At 44.0% G+C, this 18,723-nt stretch overlaps 1 protein-coding gene across 3 annotated transcripts in view; it reads left to right on the top strand.

Moving 5' to 3' along the window:
- Positions 1-18,723, top strand: part of PKHD1 (PKHD1 ciliary IPT domain containing fibrocystin/polyductin) — a 1,284,809-nt gene that overhangs the window by 897,915 nt on the left and 368,171 nt on the right. For all 3 annotated transcript variants that reach the window (XM_029596114.1, XM_029596113.1, XM_029596115.1), the window contains one exon: positions 6,904-6,991. In XM_029596114.1, coding sequence (XP_029451974.1) covers positions 6,904-6,991 — 88 coding nt within the window. The remainder of the gene's footprint in view (positions 1-6,903; positions 6,992-18,723) is intronic.

The raw sequence follows: 18,723 nt of genomic DNA, 5'->3' as shown, positions 1-18,723 counted from the left end.
CAAGAAAGCAGTTACATGTACACAGTTCTGGCATAGTCCTTGCTTCCTATGTCTCTCTGAGGCCTCTCTCATACCTCCTAAGTTATCCCCTCCTAAAGGAAACACCCTGACACCAGGATTCCCTGCTGGTGTTTGTTATAAGGCCGACTGGGCCAGATACTTGGAGCCTGTCATTTAAGTTATTCTGAGCCTGTCTCTTTACACTCCTTCATAGGAATCTATCTACTATTTGGGATCCTACTGGGAACATGGATTGGCCACTGTTGGAAACAGAATAATGGGCTTGATGACCCCACTGTCTATATATATATATATATATAATTTATTTATTTATATATATATATATATATATATATATATATATATATATATATATCTTTAGATTGGGAATGGGATAGGTCACAGCACAGGATCCAAGCAGACCTCCAGGGCCAGTGCTAAATATGAAGGAGACAATAGGAAGACGCTATTTGGTGTGTGTGGTGAACATGATAGGTACCTTCCTATCTAGAAGCCAGCCCCGTGATGTGCCCTTCCCAGAAGTGGTCATGAATTCTTGATTACGAGAGAATGTAAACATCATGAATGGATCCTGGAAACCTGGGCACAACATCCAGGATGTGATGTCCTTGACATTACAGACTACTGAATGAGTGGAAGAACTTGTGCTTACAGTAGGTGGCCTCATCTCTCCCTGGTGCCTGTGTGGGGATGTGAGTGCAATCAATAAACCAGAAGACAGAGGGGAAATGTTCAAATTGATACAAATTACTTATAATTTGACATTGTCTGTGAGGGAAGAATATATGGAGTTGCGTTTTGCTCAGCAAGACAGCCAGGTCCTGATCTATATACACAGAGGTTGATATACATATTGGCTGATTCTAGATATGATTTCTGAAAGTGGCCAAATACACTTCTGCATAAGTGTGCGTCCCTTATAAAGTAGGGCATTACATGCATAAGTGAAAGGCATGCCCTACCAAGCCCCTTTTTTGTGCATATCAAAATGCTCACATATGACATACTGTATACATATGCATATTGTCACTTTATAAAATATTCTTTATGCATACATGGGCCACATATGTGTGTATGTGCCCTGTTTTGTGAGATTATCTTTTAAAATTTGCCTTTTAGTGTGTACTAAAATGAAGCAAAACAAAAAAGTAACACAACTGAAAAAAAGATTTTTTTGACTGCATATCACTAATTGATGGTATCTGTACCAAAAACATAAAACATATCAACTATATAAAAATATATATACTAACCAAAGAAAAGGATAAAGAAAACTCATTATGAGTTTTTTTTCTTTTTACCATAAATACAGGAGTTCAGAGACTTGTTGAAGTAGTGGCAGTCTATGGTTTCTGATAGCACTGAAGCAACTGTATAGTAGCCACTAATTTAAACCTCTATTCCCTCCAAATCTAAAGTGTCATTTTAGATTCAATTTGGGAGAAGGCAGGGATATAATGCCTAGATGACTGAAAGAAAATCAGATGAACTGAAACTCATAATTGTAGAGGGACTACAAGTTCAAAAGCTCCCACTGTAACTTTGATGATCTTCTCTATATTATATGAAAAACAGGTCTACACATCTCTATTCATCTAAAAAATCAGAGTTTTGAGATAAAGGTTCCATAATAAGGATGTGCAGAGGCAAACTTTGATTTGCATTCAATTATTTCTTTTGTAGATCACTTCCATTCATTTCATAAATTTCAAATAAAAAAAAAAGTGTTTTCATATCATTTGTTTTTTTTTTTTTTTTGGGGGGGGGGGGGGGTTGTGTCCTATTAAAGTTAAGGGGGAAAGTAACACAGCCAATTTTCAGCTTCCAAATTGAGGTTTTCTAATCAATTCTAATGAAATTTGTGGGTAGAAAACATCAGAAGGAGGAAGAGAATTCCAAGGCACCAAGTATGTGGCAAAGTCACACCAAAAGTGGCATGAATATCCTAAGGCACCATAAAGGGCCAAAAGGGTACCAACAGTGGCAGGAGTTCCCCAAGCAATACAGAATCAAGAGTGTGAAAAACAGCCTATGGCTTCAAAAGAGGGCACATGTAACAGTGTTATGAACCTCCAAAAGCAGCAGAAGAGGGGCACAGTGACACCAAGAATGGCATGAACATCCAAAGGCAACATGAAGGGAGAAAAAAGAAGCAAAGGTGACAGAAATAAAACCCAGGCACTGATAGAGGAACAAAGGAGCACTAAGAATGGCATGAAGACCCCAAGACGCCATGAGAGGTGCAAAGCAGCCACCCACAGAGGCAAGAAAACTTCAAGGTAAATTTTGGGATAAGGTAGCAAGGCTGAGTGGCAGAAAACCTGTAAGGCATAGCATGAGGGTTCTAGCATCAAGGAAGAGTGGCAACAACATCTCTAAGATATAAAGTCTGGGATAGGGCAGCAAGTCTGAATGGCACATAGTCCATCCAGGAGTAGAGTCTGGGCTATGAATTGGCAAAGGTGGTTCATTAGCAGAATGGCTGCAAGAACCCCAAGACAGTTCATCAAGGGTATGTCAGGAAGAGTGGCAGCAAGACCTCAAATTGTAGCATCAGGAGCATGGCAGTTGGATATAGTGGCAACAAAACCTCTAAGATGCTAGGAGCAAGGCAGGTAGATGAATGGCAGTAAGACCTCCAAGGTATAGTATCAGGGGCATGGCAGCAAGGCAGTTTGGCATCAGGACCCCAAAGATGTAGAGTGCAGGGATTTGCAAACAGTACAAATGTATCAAATCTCCCAAAATGTGCAGTGTGGGAAATTGCAAACCACACAAAAACAACAAAACCCCTAAGGTGTAAAGTGTGGGGAATTGCAAACAGCACAAAGTTGTTTATACCACCATGGCATACAGGGGTACATTTTAAAAAAAAGCGCGAGCGCGTACTTTTGTTCTCGTATGAGGCACAAACAAAAGCACGCTGGATTTCAATAGATATGCGTGTAGCCGTGAGTATCTTTTAAAATCCAGGGTCAGCGCGCGCAAGGGGGTGCACGCCAAGCCCTGCGTGCGCTGCCCGTTCCCTCCGAGGCCTCAGAGGGAACTTTCCTTCCACCTCCCCCCACCTTCCCCTCCCTTCCCCTACCTAACCCACCCCCAGCCCTATCTAAACCCCCTACCTTTATTGCAAAAGTTATGCTTGCCCGAAGCAGGCGTAACTCGCGCACGCCAGTGGCCCACTGGCATGCCATCACCCGACCCGGGGGCTGGTCTGGAGGCCTCGGCCGTGCTCCCCAGAATGCCCCCGGGCTGGCACCATGCCCCCTCGGAATGCCCCCCGGAATGCCCTTAACGTCATGCCACCCCCGACATGCCCCCCCTAGCAAAGCCCCGGGACTTACGTGCGTCCCGGGGCTTGCACGCACATCCGAGCCTATGCAAAATAGGCTCAGCGCACGCAGGGTGGTTTTTTAAGGTTACACATGTAACTTATGCACGTAACCCTTTTAAAATCCGCCCCATAATGTAGGGAATCTCCAACAGCATAAATGTGTCTAAACCAGCAGGGTGTAGAGTGTGGTGAATTAAAAACAGCTCAAAGATGTCTAAACCACAAAGGTGTGGAGTGCAGTCCATCATAAACAGCAAAAAAGTATCTAAACCACCAAGGCTTGGAATGTAGTGAATCTCAAAACAGCATAAAGGTATCTAAACCAGCAAGGTGTAGAGTATGGTGAATTAAAAACAGTTCAAAGTTGTCTAAACCACTAAGGTGTACAGTGTGGGGAATCACAAGCAGCACAAAAGTGTCTAAATAAAAAAGCTATCAGTTCAGGGAACTGCAAACAGCACAAAGGCCTAGACAGGCCTTGACAGCAAGATGGAAAATCATAAAAATGTGGGGTTGGGAGAAGAAATTTTGTAATTTTTAAATCTTTTTTCACACTTTTTTCCTGAGGCAGAACACCCCAGTATAACCAACAAATGAATAGGGTGGAAGAACTAGGCTGGGATCCAAGCAGCAAAAAACACAGAGGGACCAAAATTCCCATGGGGGTACATAATAGACATAGTAGGTAGACACATTACCAGCATGATCCACAAGGTTGTATATCATGGACTGGCAGGTAGGTAGGCCAGTAGCAGCAAGACCTGTAAGATAATATGTCAGGGGCATATCAGGTAGATATAATAGCAAGAAGATCCCTAGGTTGGTATATCACAGGCAGGTAGGCAGAGCAGTAACAGCAAGACCCCTAAGGTAGTACATCTGGGGCATAGCAGGTAGGCAGACTGGCAACAAAAGCTTCAAGGTGCTTTTAGTAATCTTGCAACTCATATAGAAATTGTGGAAACTCAAGCAACTACATATTTATTTTCAAAAAGACCAGCTTTTCCATGAACTGTGGTGCTAGCCATGAGTGATGAGAGCTTATGATGATCCCATTATTAAGAAAACATTTTCACTGGACATGCTGGTTGGTGTTCAGGAAAGCTATCACTGGGCCACCTTGGCTAGCTCTGGCCAGACTGCAGACTTGTGTCAGTACATCTGTGTCCATGTCTTTGATGGGCTCTGTGAGATAGCATTTTACAGAAATTTTTGTAGGAATATTCTTTGCTGGTGAAGGCTGTGGGTATCTCTTGAATGCTGCTTTGGCTATTGCTTGTGTCAGGAGATATGGTTCTTTGGAGGCAACGTGGCGTATTGAGATGGTAGTTATAAGGTGCTGCTTCTGCTGGAACTGTTCTCTGAGGTGGCCATTCTTCCCTGTGCTACATCTCCAGTGTGCCTCTTCCTCTGCTGTTTTTATTCACACACCCTAGCTGCCAGCATTTCCTTCATGAATATGAGATGCTGGGACTGGAGGATGAAACTCCCTTTCACCCATGATTCACAAAGTGTAGCAGGAATGTATGTATTGTTTTGTATGAGAGGTTTCAGTCACTCTTGCATCTGCTACTGCAAAATGTTTACAAACTGCAACACCTCTTCTTCCATTCTGTCTTGCTCACAGAAGCTTTCTAATTTTTCCTCCAGAATATTTACTATGATCCCACCCACGGTGGCATTTCTGTAACTTAGATCTTCCATGGCATCCTTGAAGGGCTTCAGATTTGTATACCACTACCTCATAAACCCCCAGTCATGATGCCCCAGGGGCAAATCCAGAAACAGATCTTAAAGGGGTGCCTGCTGCTTCACTAACCTCTGCAGCACCAAAGAAGTGAAATTCCAGTCGCATCCTAAATTCTTCCTGTTTCTCACAGAGAAGCTGCTCCACCTTTATGCTTCAATGGTAATGCCCTGCTATTTTCCAGCACCACTCCATCGTGTCCTTGAGGAACAGATCCCCATGATCCCTTGGCCTCAGTCCCAGGGCATCTCTCACTGCCAGGTGCAGCATGTGTGCAAAGCAACAGAAACCCTGAAAGCCCCTGTCTTCTATTTTCTTTATCATATTTTCAGTATTGACTATCACAAAGAAACCTGCCTGAAAACCCCTGCCTCTTCAGTCTAGCTGCAAACCTCCAGCATCTTTCTTATGACTGAAAGAATATTGCATGATGTATGGAGACTATGCATTAACAGGATTTGCAGCAAAACCTACCTGCATCTTGATGCTCTGTCCCTGCTAGATCTCTTGTCAATATATTGCTGGTGAAATGCATGCTACTTCCCTTGACCTTAGCCAGCTGCTCCTACATATCAGAGACCCACAGACCAGGTAGAAGGCTTAGAACTGGACATTCATTCCAAGGAGAGAAGAGGTCACTTGCTGCACCCATAGCTGATGAATCAACTGATCATTAGTGTGTCTGATAATGCTTACCTGCTGAAGGAATGTGCCTTTTACATCTTATCACTGTCAGTGGCTGACAGATTACACCAATGGCATGTGCTAGGCATGCTTGCCTTGCATACTATCTTTGGTTGGCTAAGAGAATAATAGTCATGTTACTTTTCCTTACAGATATTCTTTCTCAAGGGTCTACTGTTGGCATTTAAGATGTAAATAACTTTACAACAGGTCTGCTATATCATTTATCAATACAAGCTTTTTGTTTTGAAAAATATGTTGTGTTAGATTTTGTTGCCTGGGTTTGGATGTTTAGTGAAGGGATATATATTTTTTTTTTTTAAGAAATGCTCCCTTTTCCTCAAATTGATTAAGGGTGGATAAGACAGAAGATAGATGTAAAACTTGGGGACGTGTAAAGGAGAGGAAGTTCCCTTCCCTCTTCCACGTTACTATTTCTCTTCCTATTCTACTTAGGTGTTCAGGATTCTGCTACATGCTGCATGCTAAGCTGTTGTATTCCAGAGTCTACTCCACCTACCATTTGATCCACTCTCAACCATATACTGACCACCTCAGGTCTAGCCCTTCACTCTTTCTTCCACCCTACAAAGTTCTAGTATCGGCCAATGAAAGGGTGGCAGTTAGGACTGGCATGAGAGAAGGAGACAGATGACAATGATGCCAGCATCATGTTGCCCTGAGAGGCAGTGCCAGTGAGGTGCCTGTGGTGTGAAGCTGGAAGGAGAGCCTTGCTTATGTATTGAGAGAACCTGGAGCCCAGTCTACAGTGACATACAAAGGGCCCTGATCCCTTATCCCACCCCACAGCGCTACATTCATTATTATTTTCCTGTTCCGCAGAGGGGGTAATTCATACCAGGCAGGAGTGAAGAAAGTAGCATATTCATAGCAACATAGTAAATATCGTTCTTGTACTGAAAACATTCATGTGTGAAAATGTTTAAAACTTCATAATGGTATACAGTAGGCAAGGATAAAACTATTGAGTGGATTCTTTACAGCTTGTTGGTAATGTGTTTTTCAATTTCCACTGGGATCACCATTCTGAGAATGTTGTTTCAGTTGAAGGATTGCTGGCTATGTAACTATTTTGCTTAATTTCTGTTTATTTCAGGTGTTTATGGGAAGCTACAAATTCACAGTGCCTATCCAAAGAAATCTTGGACACACCTTAGGGCTGACATTGCTCCTGGAAATGAAAGGTAGTGGTAATAGTTCAAATTATAGTTTCTCTTTAAACTTATGTTTAATTCAAACATTAAATTAATAAATACTTGGGGTGTGAGAAAGAGATGAGGATGACTTGGAAGAGAGATAAACAGCTGGGGGGAGAGGTGAGGGGGAGCGAGAAATATCATTGGATAGGGAGGCAAGAAATAAACATGGATTTAAGAAGAGAGACATGAGATACCTGGGGAGAGAGAGAAATAGTAACATTTCAAGAGCACCATGGAACGATACAGAGATATTATGATATTCTTTGTTTCATTCTCCATTCTGTTCCTAATAATTCCCAGTATTTTATTTGCTTTCTTGGCTGCTACTGCACACTGAGCAGAAGATGTTAATGTATTATCAATGATGACGCCTATATCCTTTTCCTGAATGGTAATTCCTAATATGGAATCTTGCATTGTATATCTATAATTTGGGTTACTCTTCCCTAAGCGCATCACTTTCCACTTGTCCACATTAACTTTCATTTGCCATTTGCATGCCCAGTTTTCTAAGATCCTCTTACAATTTTTCACAATCCTCTTATGATTTAAACACTTTGAATAAATTTATGTCACTGGCAAATTTGATCACCCTACTCACTGTTCACATTTTCAGGTTGTTTGTAAATATGTTAAAAAGCAGTGTTCCAGAATAGAGCCTGGGGCACTCCACTATTCACCTTTCTCCATTGAGAAAATTGACCATTTAGCCCTACTCTCTATTTTCTATCTTTTAACCAGATCCCAATCACAATAGGATACAGCCCCCTAGTCCATGACCTTTTAATTTCCTAAGAAGTCTCTCAAAAGGGACTTTGTCAAATGCTTTCTGGAAATTCAGATACACCCTATCAAATGGCTCATTTTTATCCACATGTTTATTTATGCCTACAAAAAAATTTAGCAGAATGTTGAGGCAAGACTTCCCTTGGCTAAATCCATGTTGACTTTGTCCCATTAAACTAGGCCTATCTATATGTTCAGCAATTTTGTTCTTTATGATAGTTTTTACCATTTTACCTGGCACAGACATCAGACTCAGTGGACTGTAGTTTCCGGGATCACCTTTTGATTCCTTTTTTAAAAATTGGCATTGCTTTGGCAACCCTCCAGTCTAGAAGTACCATAGACATTTTTAATGATATTTTACACATTTCCTGAAGAATATAACAACCAGATTGACTAACTGACTCCTGATTTTCAGGCCTATACAGTACAGTGCGCTCCGACGGAGCACACTGTTAGCCTGGTCTTGGACGCGCGTTTTCCCTTACCCCTTATTCAGTAAGGGGAGGAAAATGCACGTCCAACCCGCGGCACCTAACAGTGCCCTCCACATGAGCTAACTGCCTCACCCGTTTTAACAATCCAGCTGAATAAAATGAGGTCCTAAGCTATAAGAGATGCAGCATGTTGATAGCCCTATTAGGTATGCACGCGGGATACAGAAAGTAAAATGTGCAGCCAAGCCGCACATTTTACTTTCAGAAATTAGCGCTGACCCAAAGGTCGGCGCTAATTTCTTCCGGCACCAGGAAAGTACACAGAAAAGCAGTAAAAACTGCTTTTCTATGCACCCTCCGACTTAATATCATGGCGATATTAAGTCAGAGGTCCCAAAGAGTAAAAAAAGGTAAAAAAAAAAAAATTTGAATTCTGCCCGCGGCTGTCGGGCCGAAAACCGGACGCTCAATTTTGCCGGCGTCCAGTTTCCGAGCCCGTGGCTGTCAGCGAGCTTGAGAACCGATGCCGGCAAAATTGAGCTTCGGCTGTCAAACCCGCTGACAGCCGCCGCTCCTGTCAAAAAGGAGGCGCTAGGGACGCGCTAGTTTTCCTAGCGCCTCCTTTTGCCCGGATCTACCGCCGGACCTAATTTAAATACTGCATCGCATATTTTACTGTATTGGCTTGAAAGATAGGCAGGGATCCACAACTCAACAATGCCCCCCCCCCCCCATCTTGAATATCACCCTTCACTCACAAAAGGAAGCAAAGAGACTGGGAGTCATCCTAGATTCTGCACTGACCATGGAGAGCCAAATAACATCGGTCAAAAGAAAGCATCTATACAACAACAAAAACTGTAGATAGACCAAAAAACTGCTGCCAGAATAACCACAGGCAGCAAAATATAGGAACATGCATCCCTCTCCTAATTGCTCTACACTGGCTTCCCATCTCACTTCCTACTAAATTTAAGATATTCTCACATTCAAAGCATTGATAAACACTGGATCCGTGTATTTGACTCAAAAAGTAAAAGGATACCACCTACAAAAAAACCCTGTGCTAAAGTCAAGAACAAGAGCTAACTGCCCCACCCGTTTTAACAATCCAGCTGAATAAAATGAGGTCCCAAGCTATAAGAGATGCAGCACCAGATCTAAGTAATGCACTGCCTTCCTACTTGTAAGGAAACAAGCAAACTATTTAGAATTCCAGTGCCATCTAAAGACATGGCTGTTTACCCAACAGATTAACACCCTCTGTAAATTATCACCATGATAAACAGCATGGATTATATCGACCATCTGGGATCCTGCCAGGTACTTGTGACCTGGATTGGCCACTATTGGAAACAGAATACTGGGCTTGATGGACCTTTGGTCTGACTCAGTTTGTCAAATCTTATGTTCTTTAGTTCTTATGTGATTGGTGCTGAAAAATTAAAAGAAACTGTAGCATTCAAGAGTTAGGAAATAGCTAGGAAGCAGAAAGAGTCAAGAAACTTCATTTATGTAAGGACCTTGATATAATGCTTTTAATATTGACCCCTATGTAACCCCCTAATATTGACCTATATAATATATCTTACTGTATACTACCTAATTTCACTGTGCTGTAAAGTCTTTAATGTAATACTCCTAATTATGATCTAATATACCTCGCTGTAACAGATCAAACCATCATGCTACCTATCTCACTGTAAAATGATACCTCACAATGTGACCCTTAATTTGACCTAATCTATCACATTGTAATCTGCTTTGAAATGGCTAACCAGCTGTGAAAGACACATTAAAAATACTAAATTAAATAAAATAATGCATGCTTTTACTGTAATCCAGTGCAATCAAGATCTGTCCCAATACTCATGCCTGTGCACTGCGCTATCAAATCCAAGCACAAGTGGAAATACTATCCCCTCACTAACACCAGGAAAATAACTTTTGTAGGCTCGGTCCCAACACTCTGAAACTTCCGATCACTACACATGAAATTTACCCCAGATCTTACAGCATTCGGGAAGGGGTGAAAACATTAGGGATGTGAATCGTTTTTTGACGATTTAAAATATCGTCCAATATATTTTAAATCGTCAAAAATCGTTAGAGGCGATATATAATAGGAATTCCCCCGATTTATCGTCAAAAATCGTAAATCGGGGGAAGGGGGAGGGGAAGGTATTGCAAAATGGCGCCGGCCGTTTGGCCATATTGCCGTATTGCAAAATGGCGCCGTCCTTATGGCCGTATGGCCATAAGGGCGGCGCTCGTGACGTCGGGGGACGGGAACCAAAATGGCGCCAGCGCTACCTTTGCCCTGTCATATGACAGCTAATACATATATTGTGACATCAATCCAATTCAATAATCTTTATTGGTGAAAAATTCATGAAAAATATTCACAATTAATCCATAATACCCCACACAATAGACATAATATCTTTATAAAAACAATAGACAAAATTCACACACCACCCATACTACACATATACACATCCGTTCTACATTCAACTCCTTATAAAAATCATTTCCAATTTTCTAAACATTCAAATATAACCATTAAATATAAATCTTCACATAACATAACATATCATCAGATTTATAAGGAGTTGAATGTAGAACGGATGTGTATATGTGTAGTATGGGTGGTGTGTGAATTTTGTCTATTGTTTTTATAAAGATATTATGTCTATTGTGTGGGGTATTATGGATTAATTGTGAATATTTTTCATGAATTTTTCACCAATAAAGATTATTGAATTGGATTGATGTCACAATATATGTATTAGCTGCAATTGGTTTGTGATATATAAATAATTAGCCAGGATTGGGTATCCTGTCATATGACAGGGCAAAGGTAGTGCCGGCGCCATTTCTATCAACGCACCCGTGGCCCGAGAGTGGAAGATCACACTGGGACCCCCCCCCCCCCACTGGACCCCAGGTAATTTAAGACATTTTGGGGGGGTTTGGGAGGGTGGGGGATTTATTTTAAAGGGTCAGGGTGGGTTTTAGGGTTGTTTTAGTGTGCCGGTTTTCCCGCCCTCCCCCGATTTACGATTTACACGATATTTAAAAAAACAAAACCGCGACGATCCGATTCCCTCCCCCCCCAGCCAAAATCGATCGTTAAGACGATCAATCACACGATTCACATCTCTAGAAAACATAGCTATTTGAAGCAGCCTTTTTTTCCAAGCTAGTCACAAATATCTTCAGGGTCTCTGTACCCAACTAAGAACACAATTAATAAAACAAACTGTTATCTAGTGTATGTGCAGATATATAAACCTGCGTTCCGGGGGCATGGCCGCGGCCTCCGGAACAGTCCCCGGGACCGAACCAACAATTTCAATGTATTATCTGCTATGATGCCTATATCTTTTTCCTGGGTGGTAGCTCCTAATATGGAACTTAACATCATGTAACTACAGCATGGGTTATTTTTCCCAATATCCATCACCTTGCACTTGGCCACATTACATTTCATCTGCCATTTGGATGCCCAATCTTCCTGTCTTGCAAGGTCCTACTGCAATTTATCACAATCTGCTTGTGATTTAACTACTGAGAATATTTTTGTACCTTCTGCAAATTTGATTACCTCAATCGTATTCCTTTCCAGATAATTTATAAATATATTGAAAAGCACTGGTCCAAGTACAGATCCCTGAGCACGCCACTGTTTACTCTTTTCCACTGAGAAAATTGACCATTTAATAGGGATGTGAATCGTTTTTTGACGATTTAAAAAAATCGTCAGATATTTTTTAAATCGTCAAAAATCATTAGAGTCACGATACAATAGAAATTCCCCCGATTTATTGTGAAAAATCGTAAATCGGGGGAGGGGGGAGGGCAGGAAAACCGGCACACCAAAAAAACCCCTAAATCCACCCCGACCCTTTAAAACAAATCCCCCACCCTCCCGAACCCCCCCAAAATGTTTTAAATTACCTGATGGTCCAGTGGGGGGGTCCCGGCGCGATCTCACGCTCTCGGGCCATCGGCGCCATTTTGGCTGCCTCTAATATAAATGGCGCCGATGGCCTGATAAAAAAAAACCCCACCCGACCCTTTAAAATGACCCCCTTAGCCTCCCCCACCCTCCCAACCCCCCCAAAAACCTTTTAAAATTACCTGGTGGTCCAGCGGGGGCACGGGGAGCGATCTCCCGCTCTCGGGCCATTGGCTGCCACTAATAAAAATGGCACGGATGGCCCTTTGCCCTTACCATGTGGCAGGGTATCCGTGCCATTGGCCGGCCCCTGTCACATGGTAGGAGCACTGGATGGCCAGCGCTGGACCCACAGGGACTTTTGGCCAGCTTGGGGGGGCCTCCTGACCCCCACAAGACTTGCCAAAAGTCCAGCTGGGATCAGGGAGCGACCTCCTGCACTCGGGTCGTATTGCCAGTATTCAAAATGGCACCCACGCTATCTTTGCCCTCACTATGTCACAGGGGCCGACGGCCAGCCCCTGTGACATAGTGAGGGCAAAGGCTAGCGGCTGCCAGTACTGAAAATGGCGCCGGCGCTAGCCTTTGCCCTCACTATGGCACAGGGGCCGACCGTCGGCTCCTATGACATAGTGAGGGCAAAGGTAGTGCCGGCGCCATTTTGAATACTGGCAATATGGCCCGAGTGCAGGAGGTTGCTCCCGGACCCCCGCTGGACTTTTGGCAAGTCTTGTGGGGGTCAGGAGGCCCCCCCAAGCTGGCCAAAAGTCCCTGGGGGTGCAGCGGAGGTCTGGGAGCGATCTCCTGCACTCAGGCTGTATTGCCAGTATTCAAAATGGCGCCGGCGCTACCTTTGCCTGTCACATGGTAAGGGCAAAGGGCCATCGGTGCCATTTTTATTAATGCAGCCGATGGCCTGAGAGCGGGAGATCGCTCCCCGCGCTCCCGCTGGACCATCAGGTAATTTTAAAACCTTTTTTGGGGGTTCGGGAGGGTGGGGGAGGGTTTTTTGATTATCGGATAGGGCGCAGCCGATAATCAAAACTCAAATCGGGCTGGGCGATAAAAATTTTAAGATTTGGATCGGAACCGGAATCGATCAGATTCCGGTTCCGATTCACATCTCTACCATTTAATCCTACTCTCTGTTTCCTGTCTTTTAACCAGTTTGTAATCCACAAGAGGACATCACCTCCTATCCCATAACTTTTTAGTTTTCTTAGAAGCCTCTCATGAGGGACTTTGACAAATGTCTTCTGAAAATCCAAGTACACTACATCTATCAGTTCACCTTTATCCACATGTTTATTAACACTTTCAAAAAATGAAGGAGATTTGTGAGGCAAGACTTCCCTTGGGTAAATCCATACTAACTGTGTTCCATTAAACCATGTCTTTCTATGTGCTCTGTGATTTTGATCTTTAGAATAGTTTCTACTATTTTTCCCGGCATTGAAGTCAGGCCCACTGGTCTATAGTTTCCTGTTTCACCCCTGGAGTCCTTTTAACATATTGGGGGTTAAATTGGCAACTCTCCAGTCTTCAGGATACACACCTTGCTCCAGCAAGAGTATTTAACCACTGTCAACTACTCTAAATACAGGGCCTGTGCAGGAATATTTGGTGCCCTAGGCAAGCCTTCATCATGCACCCCTCACCCCCAACACCTATTGGTAGCAGTTCCATCACAGCACTCCCTTCTTTGGCAGTAATGGCTCTTTCCCTCTGGACCTTGTGCTGGTGGAATTTTGATGCCCCAAAATATTGGCACTTTATGTGACCACTTAGTTTGCCTAATGGAAACATCGGCCCTACATGAATGCCCTTCCTGCAGTAAATACACAATATTCTGTTTACAATATTACAATAGAAGTGAACCCTTGTTGCTGTGGTGTGGTTGGCACAGCCTAGGGATTGAACCCTCTAGGTCCATACTAACAGCTTGCAGATATACCCTGGAACAAGTCTGGACAGGAACTTCATATTTACCAGTCCTTGGGTCCTGGAAGCTGGCAGGACTTAGGCAAGAGTTTCTCAGTGTATAGAGTGATAGTGAATCCAGGACAGGAAAGGGTCAGAGGTGAGCAGCAAGGAAGGGAAGTCAATGTCCAGGCAAGGGTCAATAGCAGGTGAAAAGTTAGAATAGTCAAGGTCTAGGTCAGGGTCAGTGGCAGATGCCAAGCAAGAATATTCAAGGTCCAGGCAAAGGTCAGATCCAGAAGTCCGAGGGGAAGACAGGAGTGAGGCAAGAGGGACTGATGAGGCCGAGCAGGGGGGATAGGATGAGGCAATGCTGATCTGGACAAGAGAAGGCAGTGCAGGCTGGAAAGACGAGGTAAGGCTGGGCTGGACAAGATGTGGCAGAGTACGCTAAGGAGATGAAGCAAGGCTGAGCTGAAAAGATGAGGCAAGGAGGACAGGATTCTGGCAATATGCACTGTGAAGGCAGGAGACCTGAAGGCTACAAGGCAAGATAAGGCCTGCATAGGCTGCAAGGTAAAAACTACAGGTACAAGGAAAGGTTGGCCAGGTCAGAGAGCCAAGATGACCCTATGAAGAGGCAATGGGGTATTGGACAAGCTGGGTTAAATAGGGCTGGGACTGAGACATCAGGTGAACAGAGAGGAGGTAATAGGCAATGCAGTGAGCAGGGCCCACTAAGGGGAAGACCAACGTCCCTCTAGAACTGGGCAAGGCCAGTGTCCCTCTGGGATTGGACAGCTGGACTGGCATCTTTATGGGACTGGGCAGCTAGTTCAAGGTCTCTCTAGTACTAGGAGGCTGAGGTGGCATCTCTTTGGCAGTGAGCTGCTGGTTCACAGTCTCTCTGAGACTGGACCACTGGCTCAGAGTCTCTCTTAGACTGGATTGCTGGCTCAGGGTCTCCCTAAAGCTGGACCGCTGGCTCAGAGTCTCTCCGAGAATAGATCACCGGCTCAGTGTCTCTCTGAGGCTGAATCGCTGGCTCAGGGTCTCTTCAAAGCTGGAGAGCTGGTTTGAGGCCTTTCCGAGGCTGGACCACTGATTCATGGTCTCTTCGAGGCTGGACCATGGGCTCAGAGCCCCTCTAAGGCTGGACCGCTGGCTTGGAGCCCTTCTAAGGCTAGATAGTGGGACCAACCCTCTGTGGTGCCGGATTGCTGGGCCAGACCCTCTCTGATGCTAGACTGCTGGAACAGTGCATACCTGGTGCTGGGCTATTGGAACAGCATTCCTAGGGCACTGGCTGGCTGAAACAAACCACCGCTTCTGGAATGGATCCACAGGAGTGAAGTCCCGCATAAGAGGAGTTGCTGAACTAGATTTCCCCTGGAGTGGAGTGAATAGAATGGGCTCCTCCTGGAAATGATAGCTGGGCTAGACTGCTCCCTCTGGGGTGGTTCAGCTGCGCACTGGGTCTCTCCTGGAGTGGAGTAGATAGTATGGGCTTCTGCTGGAATTGAGGCACAGAGGAGCCCAGCAGGGCTTCAGATGTAATTACTGTTCCTTCAGGCTAGGGAGATAAGATAAGATGTGCTAGGATACTATGGTGTTTTCACATTGCTTGATAGTTGAAGTGAGGCCCTGGGCTTCTCTGAAGACAGACCTGCAGTTCTGGTGGGAACAGAAAGCTGGAGAGGCTTCTGTGCAGCTAGACTGGAGCTTGTTTCAGAGCCTGCTTCCCTTGGAAGGGTTTCAGAAACAATAGGGGTAACAAAGGTACATGCTACTCTCCTTGGATGCAGAGCTGAAATTGCAGCCTGTGGTCTACAGCTGTGGGCAGCTGAGCACTAGAGACAGATCAAGTAACTCTTTTTGTCTCCAAACATCTGCATACCAAGGCAGTGGTTCAGGAGCTGAGTTACCCTGTGCAATCGTTTGCTTCTGATTATCTTGACTGGATGTAGGAGCACATTCTGCCTTTGTTGGTAAGGTTTTAAAATTCCCCTGGCAGTTTGTAGCTGCGGTTTTTAAAGGAGCTATGCTGGATATTCCTCGAGGAGCAGTTTCCCTACTATTAGAATTTAAAGTTTGTACAGCAGGAACTGAGTTTGAAACTATGGGTTTCAGGAAACCTAGGCTGGATCTAGGAGTAGGCTTTACTTTTATAGATGCAGGTTTAAAATTTCCTTGGCTGAAGTTACTTGTGTCTGGGTGCATTGTAGTAAAGTGACATGGGGCAAACTAACATAAAGTGTGCCAGAATGTGAAGCAGCCCTTACACTTACCGGTACTGCTTTTAACTTCTTTTAGAGAGTGTTATTTGTGCCTAAGTGTGCTGTGGATTTCACAGACCCTAGGCTGGGTCTTCCCACAGCAGCTTGCATATTGGCAGTCCCAGGTACCTGTGTCATGGAGGGTATTTTTAAAACTCCACAATTTCAGCAAGTCTCTAAACAGTGAAGGTTAGCATTCTGACACATTTTGCACATTATCCAGGTCTGATAGCCAGGGCAAACATCATGGTCTGGGAGGGCTGGAATTACTGGTGCAGGAACCCAATTACTAGTGTCTGTGCTAACAAGATTAAAATCTGGTTTATACTCATTGGGTTGGCAGGTAGCTCTGCATCCACTCCTGTGGGGGTTGTGTGGCATCAACAATCTGTAATGGAAGTGGACTTTTGTTGCTGTGATGTGGTTGGCACAGCCTCGGGAGTGAACCTCCTAGGCCCACACCGAGAGCTGGTGGACGCATCCCAGGATGAAACTGGTCAGGAGCTTTACCTTTACCAGCCTGTATCCCCACAGGTTGAGCCCTTGGGTTCCGGAAGCCAGCAGGACAAGGCAAGAGTCTCTCAGGCTATAGAGCGATAGTGATTCCAGGGCCAGGCAAGGATTAGAGGTGGGCAGCAAGCAAGGGACGTCAAAGTCCAGGCAAGGGTTGGTGGCAGGTGGCAAGCAAGAATAGTTGAGGTCTAGGCAAAGGTCAGATCCAGAAATCTGTCCAAGGGAAGACAGGAGTGAGGCAAGAGGGATTTATGACGTAGGGCATTCTGGATCTCACAAGGCAAAGTTGGGCTGGAGAAGATGAGGCAAGGCTGGGCAGAAGAGACGAGGCAAGGAAGACATCATGCTGGCAACATGTACTGAGAAGGCAAGAGACCTGAAGACTGGAAAGGCAAGTCACAGGTACAAGGAAAGGTTGGCCAGGTCAGAGAGCCGAGGTGATTCAGTGAAGAGATCCTTGGGTTAAATAGAGCTGGGGCTGAGACATCAGGTAAACAGAGAGGAGGTAACAGGCAAGGCAGTGAGCCAGGGCCCGCTATGGACCTCTGGTAGAGGGAAAACTGCGCAAGAGGCAGGACTTTGGCACAGAGAAACTGAATATCAGGCAAAACAATGGCAATTATATGTACCACGCTTTGAACTCCCTGGCTGGAAAAGTGTGTCATATGTTAATGATGATGATGGTGATGACGATACTGGATATTGATTTGCCTATATGTATAGTAGTAACATTATCATTTATTTTAGTCTAGTTTCCTACAGGGAATTAGCCTTATAAAATCATTATGTCCATCTACCTAGCCCTCCTCTTCTTCCACCCCCCCCCCCAATAATAATTTTTTAAATATTCAGCCAGTTTCATTCAAATTTCAGACCCAGACGTCAGAGCACCCAGTAACCACAGCTCACATCTTTTCATTGCCCCACACCAACACCCACACCTGTAATTGCTGTTTGTTTCTTGACCTTAGTTTCTTATGTGGAAAATAAGGCTAATTCTGTTTAGTTCAGTGGAAATCTCAGGAGGGTCAGAACATATTGCAGTGTCGTTGAGCTGCCCTGTCATTAGTTAGTGCCTATAAGTCCCTGATTACATAGTTTGAAAAATAGCAGATGCCACGCAAATCACTTCTCTCTAAAGAAGAAATAAAGAAGTTGAAATATTGGGGAGGACAGTCTGCCAAAACATTTCTATCCATTTCCAGTTCCTTCTCTTTGTTTTTTATTCATCCTTCCTATTCTGCTTTATCAGTGTATTTTTATTGTAACTGTTCTGTCTCTCACATTATTACAATCTGTTTTGCACATAACTGTATTACTACTACCACTATTGTCACCATTCTCATTAGTGAAATGTTTTGACCATCTAAAACTGAACTGCTGATTTTTACAAATCCGATTGTATTAAAGTTTCTGTACAGCCCTGTTTAAAAGTGAACCTTTCTCTCAGCTGATCCCCTTTGAATGCAGGAGCTATGTACTGTAGAAAAAGATAAAGATAGTTTTTTTTATCACGCTGCAGATTTTAAATTAGGAATGAACTATAATAAAGATAGTCAATCTAACCAATCCACTTTTGAATATATCTTTTACTTTATTTGTGTTTGTGTTCATTATGTTAAAGATGAGGAGGAGGATTTTTCAAGGCATTTACCTGGATAATTTGAGATCTGGCTGAGGACTGACCTCTTCAGAACAGCTGAAAGTACACGTGTGGTTCCATAGCATGTCTACTTTTAGCTGGATAAAAGCGAGCCATTCCTGGGGACGTGTTTAGGTTGGGAGGAGGAAAATACTTTTGTCTGAAAGGGGTGAGTGGGGCAC

The sequence above is a fragment of the Rhinatrema bivittatum genome, chromosome 3 (genome assembly GCF_901001135.1).
Source record: "Rhinatrema bivittatum chromosome 3, aRhiBiv1.1, whole genome shotgun sequence".
Lineage (NCBI taxonomy): Eukaryota > Metazoa > Chordata > Amphibia > Gymnophiona > Rhinatrematidae > Rhinatrema > Rhinatrema bivittatum.
Note: the sequence above shows the minus strand (reverse complement) of the source record. Positions and strands in the feature narration are given on the sequence as shown.